Consider the following 12,489-nt stretch of genomic DNA (forward strand, 5'->3'; position numbering starts at 1 on the left):
ACCGATCTTCTTTCTCTGCGGGGCGGGACAACGTTGCTCCATTGGAGGAGACCAGAGAAACTTATCCAGAGCTCCCAACTAAACTTAGCAAGTCACTCACTATTCAAGCCTAGCAAAACTACTGCATGCAGAACGCGTCCGGCTCTGATAATCTCTTCTCCTCCTCCTCTTCCCTCCCCTTCAAGACGACCCTCTACCCCGTCAATCTGCACGCCAGGCAGCAGGACAACCGGCTACGACCTATCCCGTAACATCTCCCACGCCCAATCACACATCAGCGGACGTCAATCACGCGCGCGGCGGCCGTCCCCAACAAGGGAGGACCCATCATGTCTCTGTTCGGGGGATCGACCTTTGGACAGAGCTCAGCTCCCGCCGGGGGCTCGAGCCTGTTTGGTGGACAGAGTAAGCCGGCGACGACCGGCGGCGGACTCTTTAGCCAGAGCCAGCCGCAGAACAGCACGGCCCAGCCGGCCACCGGCGCTTCAGGCCTCTTCGGTCAGAGCACACAGCAGAACGCGACCCAGCAGGGGACCGGCGCTGGTGGTGGTCTGTTTGGGCAGCAGCAGCAGCAGACGGGGGCTGGCGGCGGCCTCTTCGGTCAGAATCAGCAGAGCCAGGGAACCTCATCCGGAGGCGGTGGTCTCTTCGGCGGTGCGCAGAATCAGCAGCAGCAGCAGCAAGGGTCCGGAGGCGGCGGCCTCTTTGGCGGTCTGGGAGGTGGCCTGGGAGGCGGTCCATCTTCGGCCACGACCAGCGGCAACCTGCAGCAGCAGCCTGCGCCCGGAGGCACCTCGCTCTTCGGCGGCAGCCTGCTAGCTTCTACCGCTCCCCAGGGCGGCGGCAGCTACCAGCAACCCCAGCCAGGCCGGAGCCTGTTCGAATCGCGACCTCAGAACGGCACCTCGGATGCCCAGCAGCCCGCGGGCGCCTACTTTGACAGCCTCCTGGCCAAGAGTCAGAGGGCCGGTGAGTCCAAGGCCAGCATGTCGGACCTGCCGAGCCTGGAGCTGGGCCTGGGTGACCTGCGCCACCGCCTGCGCAAGCTGCAGTCCAAGCCGAGCGAGAAGCCTCTCGACGGCAAGGCTCACTACCTCCTCGCCGCGTCGGGTGTCGACCCCCGCGCGGCCGTGACGGACCTGGGCTTGATCGACGTCCAGGGCCCCCGCGTCGACCGCTCGGCAGCGCACGCCGGGTACGCCCCCAGCGAGGTCGACGTCGAGACGTACCTCTCCAACCTGCAGACCAAGACGACGCTCAACATGATTGCCGACGGCCTCGAACGATCGGTCCGCGACTTCGACAACTTCCTCGAGGACAACGTCACCATGGAGTGGGAGGCCCAGCGCAAGCGCGTCTACCAGCACTTCGGCATCAACCCGGCCGGCGACGACTCGTCCCCCCCCGGCCACACCGCCCGCGAGTCCCAGGGCGCCTTTGGCCGCTCGCGCCGCAGCAAGACGGCCGCCCAGGCTGGCAGCACGGCCAGGCTGGCCGGCGCCCGCGGCAGCGTGTTTGGCAGGTCCATGGCCCGGTCCGTCATCGGCACGCCCAGCCGGATCGGCACCCACCAGACCGAGTTTGCCGATGTCGAGCGTTCGGGCGGCGACGGCGGCGCCAAGACCGGCCGACGTGGAGCCGGCGCCGACGACAGGGTGCTGCGCGACAGGCAGGCCAAGCTCGCCGAGAAGGTGCGCACCCTCAACGCAGCGCGTCTGACCGGCCGGCCGTACCCCATCCTCTCGGAGCTAGCCGAGGTAGAGAAGAGGTCCAACGAGCCCCACGCCGTGCACGTGCACGAGGCGTACCTGGCCATGATCGACATCGTGGGCGAGGACCCCGACGCGGAGACGACGCTCAACGGCGCGACGGCCAGGGAGCGCCAGTACGCGTCCTTGTACCTCGACGACAACGCCAACTCGCAAAACGCCCTCGAGATGAAGCGGCGGATCCTGTCGGGGGCCAACCGGTTCCTCGAGAGGCAGTTCCTGCGCGAGGTCGAGTCGCTCATCGCCAAGCACCCGCACGAGGCCAAGCTGGGCGGCCTGCCGGACGTGACGAGCAAGATCAAGGCCTACATCCGCCTGCGGGCGGCCCGGAAGGACCTGGTGCCCGACGGCATCGAGGTGACCACCATGACGGACGGCGAGGTCATCTGGGCCACGACCTTCTACCTGCTGCGGTCGGGCAACGTGAGCGAGGCGGCGCAGTACGTCAACGACAACCTGTCGCACTTCAAGAGCGTCGACCGCAGCTTCCCGACGTACCTCAACAACTACGCCGCGAGCGAGGACCGGCGCCTGACTAACAGGAAGCTGCTGGACCGGTGCACGAGCGAGTACGTGTCGCGCTTCCGCAGCACGTCGTCGGCGGGCCAGGTGGACCCCTACCGCATGGCCTGCTACAAGGTCATCGGCCGGGTGGAGCTGAGCAACCGCAACCTCGAGGGCCTCAAGACGGACATCAACGACTGGATCTGGCTGCAGTTCAACCTGGCGCGCGAGGGCGACCGCACCGTCGAGATGGCGGGCGAGTCGTACGGGTTGGCCGAGCTGCAGTCGAGCATCCGCGAGATCGGGCTCAAGCACTTCCCCCGATCGAACGGCGACGACGGCAGCGGCTCTGGAAACAGCAACGCCGGCGGCGGCGGCGGCAGCGGCGGCGGCAGCGGTGGCGGCGGCGGCGGCGGCGGCGGCGGCGGCGGCGGCAACGGCAGCTTCGGCATGTTCTTCTACCTGCAGGTGCTGTCGGGCCTGTTCGAGGACGCCGTGTCGTACCTGTACGCCTTCTCCTACGTGGACGCGGTGCACTTCGGTCTGGCGCTGACGTACTACGGTCTCCTGCGGCCGAGCGACGCGTCATCCGATTCCAACGACCTGCGCAGCTACAGCACCAAGAGCCAGCCGCAGATAAACTTTGGCCGGATGATCGGCTACTACACGCGCGACTTCCGCGCGGCCGACGTGGTGTCGGCTGTCGACTACCTGACGCTCATCTGCCTGAACCGCGACCTGGGAGGCGAGGCGGGGCGTCGACACGGCGGCCTGTGCCACGAGGCCCTGCGCGAGCTGGTGCTCGAGACGCGCGAGTTCAGCAAGCTCATCGGCGACATCCGGCCCGACGGGCGGCGCATCCGCGGCGTCATCGAGGAGCGCGGCCGGCTCATCGGCCTCGACGACGAGGACGACTTCGTCAAGACCGTCACCCTCCAGGCCGCCAGCTTCGCCGACGAGAACGGCCGGACGACCGACTCGGTCCTGCTGTACCACCTCGCCGGGGAGTACGACACCGTCGTCTCCATCGTCAGCCGCTCCCTCAGCGAGGCCATCTCCCTCGAGATCGGGGAGGACCCCATGCGCCTCATGCCCGTCAAGCCCCGTCAGCTTGCCGGCAACCCCGCCGCCGCAGCGGCAGCAGGGAACGCCGGCGGCAGCAGCCTGAGCCTGGCGTCCATAGACGACCCGGTCGAGCTCGCCCAGACCATGATGGCCATGTACGAGCGCGACGCCATGTTCTACAGCCGCATCGAGGACCAGACAAAGGTTGCTTGCAGGGTGCTTCTCGAGATGAGCAGCATCAAGAGTCTCGTCGAGGCTGGACAGTGGGCCCAATGTCTAGACGTAAGCTTCTTCTCCGCTCTTTTTACTTGCACTTCATCTCTCTCTTCCCTTCTTTCGCTTCCCTCTAGTTTCCTTTCTGTCCTCCCTCTTCTGAGATCGACTCCCGACCCCAACCCCAACCCCGAACCCCCGGCTGCTTGAATACGATATGAATTTGCTAACACACACTCTCTCTCTCTCACACAGAGAATGCGCGGTCTCGAGATCCTTCCCTTGGATGCAGGTGGCGACGCGAGCATGATCCGCGCCTACGCAGCCAAGTTCTCCGGCCTACCGCAGCCTGTATCCATCAATGTGCCCAACCTGCTGCTGTGGACCATCGTGAGCTGCACACGGCAAAGGGCCCAGCTGAGCGACGGCCAGTTCAGCGGCAACGAGGGCACCAGACGAATGATGGCGGATCAGCTCAGACAGATGGCCCTCGACCTCACGACCTACACGAGCCAGCTGAGGTACAGGTTCCCGCCACACCTGCATGAGGCCCTGGCCAGAGCGACAGCAGAGTAGATGCTGTTGGAGAGGAAATATGGGGGGGGGGGGTTTCTATGTCGATGATGAAGAGGAAGAAGACGCATCTTTTTTCCTTTTTTCTTTTTTTTTTTACGATTCTCCCTTCGCCGTCATGAGAAGAGGAAGACAAAAGAGGAAGAAGAAGAAGAAGTGAGATGAGAGAAGGATAATTTTGTTTGTATCAAGGAGTACATTAATTGTTCGAGTATAGAAATCCTCTTGAATGTTCCGGATAATGGATTCCGTGACATGGGGGCTCAGCTGATCCCTGTCGAACCAACACACCCGTCACTTGTCGTCGTCGCTTGTCGTGGCAACTTGTACTGTGACTTCTTATGCGACAGACGTCTGGTTTTTAATTTCATTCAAGTTTATTTCCGCCAGGAGACCGGATGGCCATATGCCAACAACAACAACAACAACCCCCTTTTTATTTTATATTATCCTTCCCTATAATCTGTAGTTGTAGTTATTCCCTCCCTCCTCGTTATTCTTTCTCATCCCGATGGTTAGCCTATCTCTCCCCTATTCAAGATTCAACGCTGGCCTCTATCAGTACGACACTCCACTCCACTCGATAACATTGACGTCTTGAGCTACAGTACAGTACTTACTGCCATAACGATAAAGAACAAGCAAACCCAACAAAAAAAAAAGACGCGGCATTCTGCACTCCTCTCTACTCGTATCTCTCTGAGAAAGCCCCGCGGACGATCACGGCGGGGATTCACGGGTAGAGAAGAAGCCAAGGATACGCAAGAGAAAAGAAGGGGAAAGAAAGATTATAAAAAGAAGAAGGAAAGTAAGAAAGAAGAAAGAACGACGAAAGAAAAGAAGAAAAGAAAGACCCAAAAGAGGGTCCCGGGAAGCAACTCCCGGTTCTCGGAGTGGAAGAAGCGGGGGACCTTTCCGATACGACAACGAGCAATGGGCACAGACTCCGTCAGCGACGGGGCAGAGTTACCCACCGCTGCCGACACCGTGATCCATGATGACGGTGTACAGCAAGGCAGAAAAAGGAAGAGGGCGTACGGGACGACGACGTCGATGGAACGAGGCGTGGCCAGACTGACGCCCGAGCAGCTGGCCAAGAAGCGAGAGAACGGTAAGTACAGACCCCAAACCCCATTGAATATCGGAGTGACAGCAAAGGGGGGCAAAAATGAAGAAGATTGAAAAACAAAGTCGAAAAAAAAATTAAAGAAAAAAAAAAAACAATAATGAGAGAGAGAAGATGAAACAAGACAGATTTCTGACATGGCGACATTGGCATATACATAATATACCATATACATAAATAATAAGACCGCGAAGCACAGCGCAACAATCGAAGACGCACAAAGGCTCAGATCGAGATGCTCCAATGCCAGATCGCCGAGCTGACCAGTCAGGATACCTACCAGGACTTCCTCGCCATGAAGAGGGCCAAGGAGGCCGTGGAGAGGGAGAATGCCGACATCAAGAGTCGTCTCTCCGTCATGATGGGAGATATTCAACGAATTATCGGGACATATTGTGAGCAGATCATATATATATATATATATACCCTTTCTTTTTTTTTTTTCATCTAATCATCAAGCTTACTCGGTCCGTTCTTTTTTTAACCCTCTTTGGCCACACAGCAACCGACAATTATACGCCGGGGCAAGCTCCGACCGTCCCGTCAAGTACATTGACGACCGGGGGCGGCAGTATCATGGCCTTGCCGGGACCCCCCCACCCCCAGAGTGTCGAGCGGCGACGCGACACGGATGCCGTGGGGTCCGAGGAGCGGCCCGGCCTCGGCTTCCTCCTCCGCCGTCCGAGCCAGGGCGGGGCGGCGGACGACCCGGCCGCCTCGCTGCACGCCCGCCCCGTGAGCAACTGCGGGCCGACGTGCCCCCTCGACTCCCTACTGCTCGACTTCCTCAGCGAGCGCCGCCGCCGCTGGGCGGACGGCATGCCGGCGCGCGACGTCGTGGGTCCCGAGTACCCGTGCGTGTCGTCGCTCGTCCGCGCGTCCGAGGGCGCCCGCAGCCACCCCGTCTCGCGCGTGCTGACCGACATCCTGTCCACCTTCCCCGACATCTCGACCCTGCCGGAGCGCGTCGCCGTCCTGTACGTCATGTTCCTCGTCGTCCGGTGGCAGATCGCGCCCACCCGGGACAGCTACCTCCGCCTGCCCTGGTGGATGCGTCCCGGACCCGCGCAGCTCGCCCACCCCCACCCCGCTTGGATAGATCACCTGCCCTTTCCGGCTATGCGGGACATGCTCGTCCGCACATACGGCGGCGACGCCGGCGGCGACGCCGGCAGTATGCACCGCTTCGACGACTTCTTCGTGCCCTTCACCACCACCATCCGTCTCAACTGGCCATACGAGGAGACGGACACGCTCCTGCAGAGATCTGCTTCCTCCCGAGATCGTGACGACGGCAGCGAGGGCGGCGCCGAGGGCGGGGCTGACGACCTTGTCATCAACCCCGTCTTCGAGACGCACCTGCGTGATCACGAGAATTGGTCGCTCGGCGAACCGTTCATCAGGGCGTTTCCCTCGCTGCTGGGGACCTGCAAGATTGATTATTCCCTCAAGGGCGCAAAGGGCAGAGGTTGAGGATGCTCAGGTCAGGTTAGGATTTCCCGTCGTAATTATAGGGTATTCTTTCTATTACAGCGGTATCTCAAGAAAACTTGTTCAGACTGCATAGGCCCCATCTTGCCTGCTTCGCTCGCGATGTCCTGATGGTTCGATGACATTCTTTGATGAAGAACAAAGAGAAGAGGAAGAAGAAGAAAAGTGTCGGCTGATCGTGTTAGCTCTGAGAAATCGGCCGGCCGCAATCCAGTGTGAACAGACTATTCGCGTTAGCGATATCCTCACTAGCCTCGCGGCGATGCATTATCGCCTCGAGGATAGGTCCGGATGTGATAGCTCCTCTGCATCGTCCATGAGCCGCCTGCGCTTGCTGGGGGGGGGGGGGGGGGGGGGGGGGGTGGCCATCACGGGACTGCTGGGCGCCGTCGGGAGGATGGATGCCTGGTCAAAGTCGACAATGGTCCATCTGCCGCCGGGACCTTGCAGCACGTTTGGCAGCCGGATATCACCATGGGCAACCCCGAGGGAATGCATGCGGTCGGCGATCCTGGCGACGGAGCTGCCGATGGATTTCCGTGCAGCAGGTTTGGAAGGAATCTCGAGCTTGGTGCCTCCGTACGACATGAGGAGAAAGTAGACGATGCCCACGCCGATGTCGTAGAATACCGTCATCTCCAGCGGTCGGAGGCCGAGCCGCCCGAGACAGACAGGCACGTGTCGTCCCTGCAGCGCCTCGAGCTTGCGATAGACGGCCTCTTCCTTCTGCAGCGCTGGTATGCGGCTCACGGTGGTCCCCTTGGCTACGAAGCTGTAGCCGTACTCCAGCAGCGTGTTCTGGAACAGGACCCCGCACCCGCCCTGCTTTCGGAGGTTTACCAGACCCTTCACCACGCTCTGGGAGAGCTGCTTCTGGAGGAGTACCATCCATTCCGCATACGAGACAGGATGCTCTCCGTCATCCGAGGATCTCGCGTGCAGCCTGACATTGGGGCATTTGCTGTCCAGCGGCCAGCCATTGATCAGAGATAGGAGGCAGGACGGTGTGCAGTATGGCTTAGGGTTCTTGCATCGTCCGTTCGAGTCCCTTTCTTCCAAGTCGTCGCCGGCGCCGTCGCCGGCGTCGTCTCTGGCGCTGGAATGCCTTGTCCTGCTGCCTCCGGGATTTCCAGCACCTCCTCTTCCCGATTTGGACGCAGATGAACCCTGCTCTCCTGAACCAGAGTTCCAAGTGCCGTCCCTCACCTCTGCTCCGCCGCTGAAGCCTCCGCCATGGGAACCTCCCCCGGAGCCACGGTCACGGTCGTGATCCCCATCAGTCTCCCGTCCACCACCGTCATCATCTCCACCGCACCTGGTACGAGACCGAGTGACGGGCCGGTGTACGACCTCGTCCGGGCCTCTCCTCACCTTCTTCACGGGCCTTGGCTTCCAGTCAGCTCTGCTGGGAGAGAGGCGACGCCTACGACGCGGCAGGGTGCTCGGGCCAGCTGCCTCCTCTCTCCTGAGCTCTTCGCGAGAGATCTCGTCCAGGATGTAGTCAGACCCAACCTCCCACTTTCGGCTTGCCTTGACCGCCGCATTCCGTTCGTCATCGCTGTGCTGCCCGCTATCAAAGGCAAGAAGAGTGAATGCCAGAACCTGAGCCACCGTGTTAGCATAGATGGGGTCTTCATCGGCCTCGACCTCGAGCGAAGATAGAGCAAGGTGGTAGAATAGCTCGGTCGTATTCGTCCAGTCGATCTTCAGGAAGATGACTGCATCGCCGTTGGTGATGTAGCCAAACTCGAGACCTGATTCCAGCATGCAGTGGTACGCCTGGGTTACGGCTGCGCTTGCAAGCAGCTCGGCGTAGTGTTGGAACTTGGCCGGTTCCTCGGTGGGCACTGTCGGCTTGTTGACGACTTGATCGTAAATGTCCATCTCCCGTAGTCCTTTTTCAAGGTGCTGTGTGTGCAGCTTGTGAGGTGCCTTGTACTCGACCACGTATGCAATTTCCGTAGAATCTCCAGAAACACGGTACGCGCAGATCTGGTCTGTCAACAGTTCCTCGTCGCGCACTACCCCAGCCATGACATCTACCACGGCATTGTTAGCGGCTTCTCACCCATGACAGATACACCATCAGTCAATCGTACCTTTGTTGGACGTGTCTTCCTCGTCCCGAAGATCGCTGGCATCTGTCTGGAAGAAGACGTCCGGATACGTATGACGGCCTTGTTGGTCCGCGTAGTTCTTGAGGCTGTGCATAATGACGCGTACCGGTTGCCCGACGCAAGTACTGTCGATCACGGCAAGCCTGGATTCTTTGTTGACAGGCATATCGGCTACCCGGCCGCCGATGGCCCTCAATGCGCTCACATCCTCGAAAAGGCGTGCGTTCTTGGGCACGGTGTCGGAGAGCATCTGTAACATGGCCTTTTGGGTATCGAAGAAAGCTGTCGCCCCACGGTGTGAGTCGCCATGGGCAATGCTTTCCTTTGGGACCTATTGCGGGTGTCCTTGTGGTAAGGTACTTGTTAGTCTTGAGGACAACGTTTGTCAGGACAAGGTCATGACAGGCTCGTAGATATTCCTCGAGCGTTGTGTTTTCAGTTTCGCGCTGGAGCTGGTCATTTTCGCGCTGAATACGGTCATTTTCGCGTGTGAGCTGCTCTATCCGACGCTGAAGATCTTCGTACGAAGACATGATGGTACAGGGGAGCAGAGCAAATGGATGGAACAACGAGTAGAAAATAAGCGCCCCTCCCGCGTTTCACGGACGGGTTGGTGTTCTGGCTAAACGGGGGCTGCCGTCCTCGTAGCGATCTCGCGATGCAGGTTCGTATGAGGGCGTGCAGAGGACGAGCCTGGAGAAGGAAGCCTGACGGCAGATGGATGATTTTTATACCTTGACTACCAGTCCTTCACGCTCACGTGGATAGACTTGTAGTCATCTCTCTCTCTAATCATCAAAGTCATAAGCAAAGAGCAGGGAGCCGAGATGTTTCTGCCCGAAGCGCAAAAGTCTCCAATACAATTGCCATCATTGACTGCATCCCAAGCAACAGGAGCGATGTGGCTCTGCTGATATATACGAGTAGTGATCCTTGGTCACATAGAGAGTGTGGTTCGGTAATTTTTACTGTACGAGTAGGTGCGGAGTATGATACAGCATATCACCAATGTTCCCGAGCCTTGCGAGCACTTCATACAGGTACACTCTGTCAGCGACGTATTAGATGGTAGCAACAATCCGGTCTGAAACAATCTTGGGCATGGTGCTAGGTTACCTGTGGTACAAGCCCATCCGAGAACGATGAAGTAAGAACAAGACGCTCGCCAGAGATGCGTCACGGGGAATGCAGAGACACAGGCAGGTGCCAGCCAGAGTCGGTCAGATCCATCATTCGTCATCCTCCCCCCGTCCAAAGGTATACTTGTCCACGCTGGGCCCCTGGCCGACCCACAGGCTAGGCGACCCATCAGACGACATCTCTGCGAAGCGAAGCGCCTTGACCGGCCCGACCAGCCTGTTCCTCCCAGCCGGCGCCGACGGGCGTCCCCCGCCGTACCTCGCCGGTCGCGCGGGCTCGCGCAGACGGTTCACGGTATCCCGCAGGGCCCTGCAGGGCAGCCTCCTCCCCGAGGAGAGCGAGTACAGAGCCACCGAGCCGTCCTCGTGCGCCGCCGCAGCGACGGGGGGTACCCCGCCAGCGCCGGCGCCGCTCTGCTGCCCCGGAGGCCAGACGTCGAAGCCGACGTGTATCTGTGCCTCGTTGCGATACTCGGGGAACTCGACCAGTGGTCTATCCTGCTGCTGCTGCCGCTGCTGCCGCCGTGAGACGAAGCGCACATCGTAGAGGGCCATGGCATTCCTGGGTCCGCAGGCGACGATCTGGTTCGCCCCCACGGCGCGAAGACGGGCCACGGAGCTGGCGTGCCTGACGGACGCCCACTGGTTGTCTGGGCTGCGCAGGTCGGCCATCCATATCCTCGGGGAGCGGCCGCCGGCAAAGACGACATTTGGGTTCTGGAAGTCGACGTCGAGGATCTCCTTGGGCAGCGCCTGCTCAGGCGCTGCTGCCGCCACGGCGGATCCTACGGATGACATACTCCCGTCCAGCGATACGCTCACGACGCCGGAGTTGGTGGCCAGCACGCACAGGAGGTTGGACGGGGAGGGTGCCGCAGCGCACCCGTTTACCACTGTGTCTCTACGGTTGGAGCGGGTGGAAAGATATTGGTAGGGGTGGTCTGGGTGAAGTTAGATATGCAGGTTAGCAGGACACAAGCTGAAATGATGATGATAAATGAGTGGGTGGGTGGGTGAGTGAGTAAGTGAGTGAGGATGCGAGTGTGTGTGAGTGAGAGCATGAGTAAGTGTGAGTGAGAGAGCGTGAGTAAGTGTGAGCGAGAGTGTGAATGAGTGTGAGCGAGAGTGTGAATGAGTGTGAGCGAGAGTGTGAATGTGTGTGTGTGTGTGTGTGTGTGTGTGTGTTCGATCGAAAGAGAGAGAGAGAGAGGAAACATGCCTTCCATCATCCAAGGCGGCACACACTCGACGTCGTCTCCAAACGGCTTGAGAAGGGACAGCCCGACATGGGCCCGCGGCGCCCTCGACGTGAGAAGCACCCCCCTCGAGGCAGAGTGGTACTCCACGCCCGACATCTGCGGACACCTCACGCGGTCGGCGTACCGGAACGGCAGCCTAGTGCCGTGGACGTCGATGTTTCCATCCTGATCCAGGGGAACGGGGCAAGTGAGCGGTGACGTCTCTTCATGATCGGCTAAGCTGGGAAGTTAGCATATTATTGACAACACACACACACACACATAAGGTTTTTTTTTCTTTCTTTTCTTCCTCTCCTCCCCCCCCCCCCCCCCCCCCCCCGGGCAACAGATGTGTAAAGAGAACTCACGAGCAAAGACCACCCCCGTACCAGGTCCGACCTCCCCGACCCATAGACACGACAGGTTCCCCACCCCGGGCGGATGCGCATCCACCCCGGGTGACCACCTGACGTGACCCCTGTGAACGAGACCGTCGGCCCAGGCCGCCGCGCTCACGACGTCGCTCCAGCTGCCCACGCCACCGCCGCTCATGCTCATGCTCTTGCCCATGCCCATGCCCATGCCCACGCCCATGCCCAGCTCCCTCCCCAGCAGGCTGGGAGGGACGCACGTCTCATCCGCCAGGTTGACATTCCGCCGGACGTGCCGTCTCAGCAGAGCTCGTCTGTCCTCCTGCTCCTTCAGGGCGGAGTCCTCCGTCTTGCGACGTTTCACTGCGCTGGTGGACCATGCTGATGGTGTAGCTGTGCCTGATTTTTCGATTTTGAAGTATTTATTTTTTTGAGAGTCTTTTCAATCGTTAGTCTTTTCCTGTCCTCTCTCTTTTTTTTTATCCTCTTTATTTTGGTCCTTTTTTTTTCTTTGGTACTTTTATCTTTGTCCTTCATTTTTCTTAGTCTTGTCCTCTCTCATCACGTCTATACTCCAGTCTTCGCATGCCTATAAAAAAAAGAAGAAGAAATTTTAGAAAAAAAAAACCCTCACCAAAATAATACCCCGGTATCTCGATGGGTGGCATGATGCAATAGCGTAGCGTCGGCTTGACCACGATTCGGAGTAACCCAAGTAAAAAGTAGAGAATTCAGTAATAACAATGAGAGTTCAATAGAGTGACCAGTCAATCAGAATATCATACAAGCCACCACCCTTGACATGTCAAGCTTCAAAAAGATAGTGTGGAACACTATAAAGTCTCGAGTAAATACGGTGTATTGTTCAGTGACGATTGAGAAA

At 59.3% G+C, this 12,489-nt stretch overlaps 4 protein-coding genes across 4 annotated transcripts; 2 read left to right on the forward strand and 2 right to left on the reverse strand.

Annotated features, from left to right (window-relative positions):
- Positions 1-329: 329 nt before the first annotated feature.
- On the forward strand, positions 330-4,127 carry GMORB2_6420 (nuclear pore complex protein Nup93; the record flags this gene model as incomplete). Its single annotated transcript, XM_035468390.1, has 2 exons — positions 330-3,620; positions 3,807-4,127. 2 exons carry the CDS (start codon positions 330-332, stop codon positions 4,125-4,127), a joined length of 3,612 nt encoding a protein of 1,203 aa, XP_035322371.1.
- Positions 4,128-5,057: 930 nt separating this feature from the next.
- GMORB2_6421 (protein of unknown function (DUF3425)) lies at positions 5,058-6,723 on the forward strand (the record flags this gene model as incomplete). Its single annotated transcript, XM_035468391.1, has 4 exons — positions 5,058-5,235; positions 5,436-5,645; positions 5,710-5,717; positions 5,857-6,723. 4 exons carry the CDS (start codon positions 5,058-5,060, stop codon positions 6,721-6,723), a joined length of 1,263 nt encoding a protein of 420 aa, XP_035322372.1.
- Positions 6,724-7,008: 285 nt separating this feature from the next.
- GMORB2_6422 (Conserved hypothetical, protein) lies at positions 7,009-9,391 on the reverse strand (the record flags this gene model as incomplete). Its single annotated transcript, XM_035468392.1, has 3 exons — positions 7,009-8,780; positions 8,841-9,189; positions 9,239-9,391. 3 exons carry the CDS (start codon positions 9,389-9,391, stop codon positions 7,009-7,011), a joined length of 2,274 nt encoding a protein of 757 aa, XP_035322373.1.
- Positions 9,392-10,087: 696 nt separating this feature from the next.
- GMORB2_6423 (uncharacterized protein) lies at positions 10,088-12,410 on the reverse strand (the record flags this gene model as incomplete). The annotated part of the gene is made up of 4 exons (XM_035468393.1): positions 10,088-10,938; positions 11,241-11,471; positions 11,604-12,005; positions 12,392-12,410. 4 exons carry the CDS (start codon positions 12,408-12,410, stop codon positions 10,088-10,090), a joined length of 1,503 nt encoding a protein of 500 aa, XP_035322374.1.
- Positions 12,411-12,489: the final 79 nt, after the last annotated feature.

Source organism: Geosmithia morbida (assembly GCF_012550715.1).
Source record: "Geosmithia morbida isolate 1262 chromosome Unknown scaffold_5, whole genome shotgun sequence".
Taxonomy (NCBI): Eukaryota; Fungi; Ascomycota; class Sordariomycetes; order Hypocreales; family Bionectriaceae; genus Geosmithia; species Geosmithia morbida.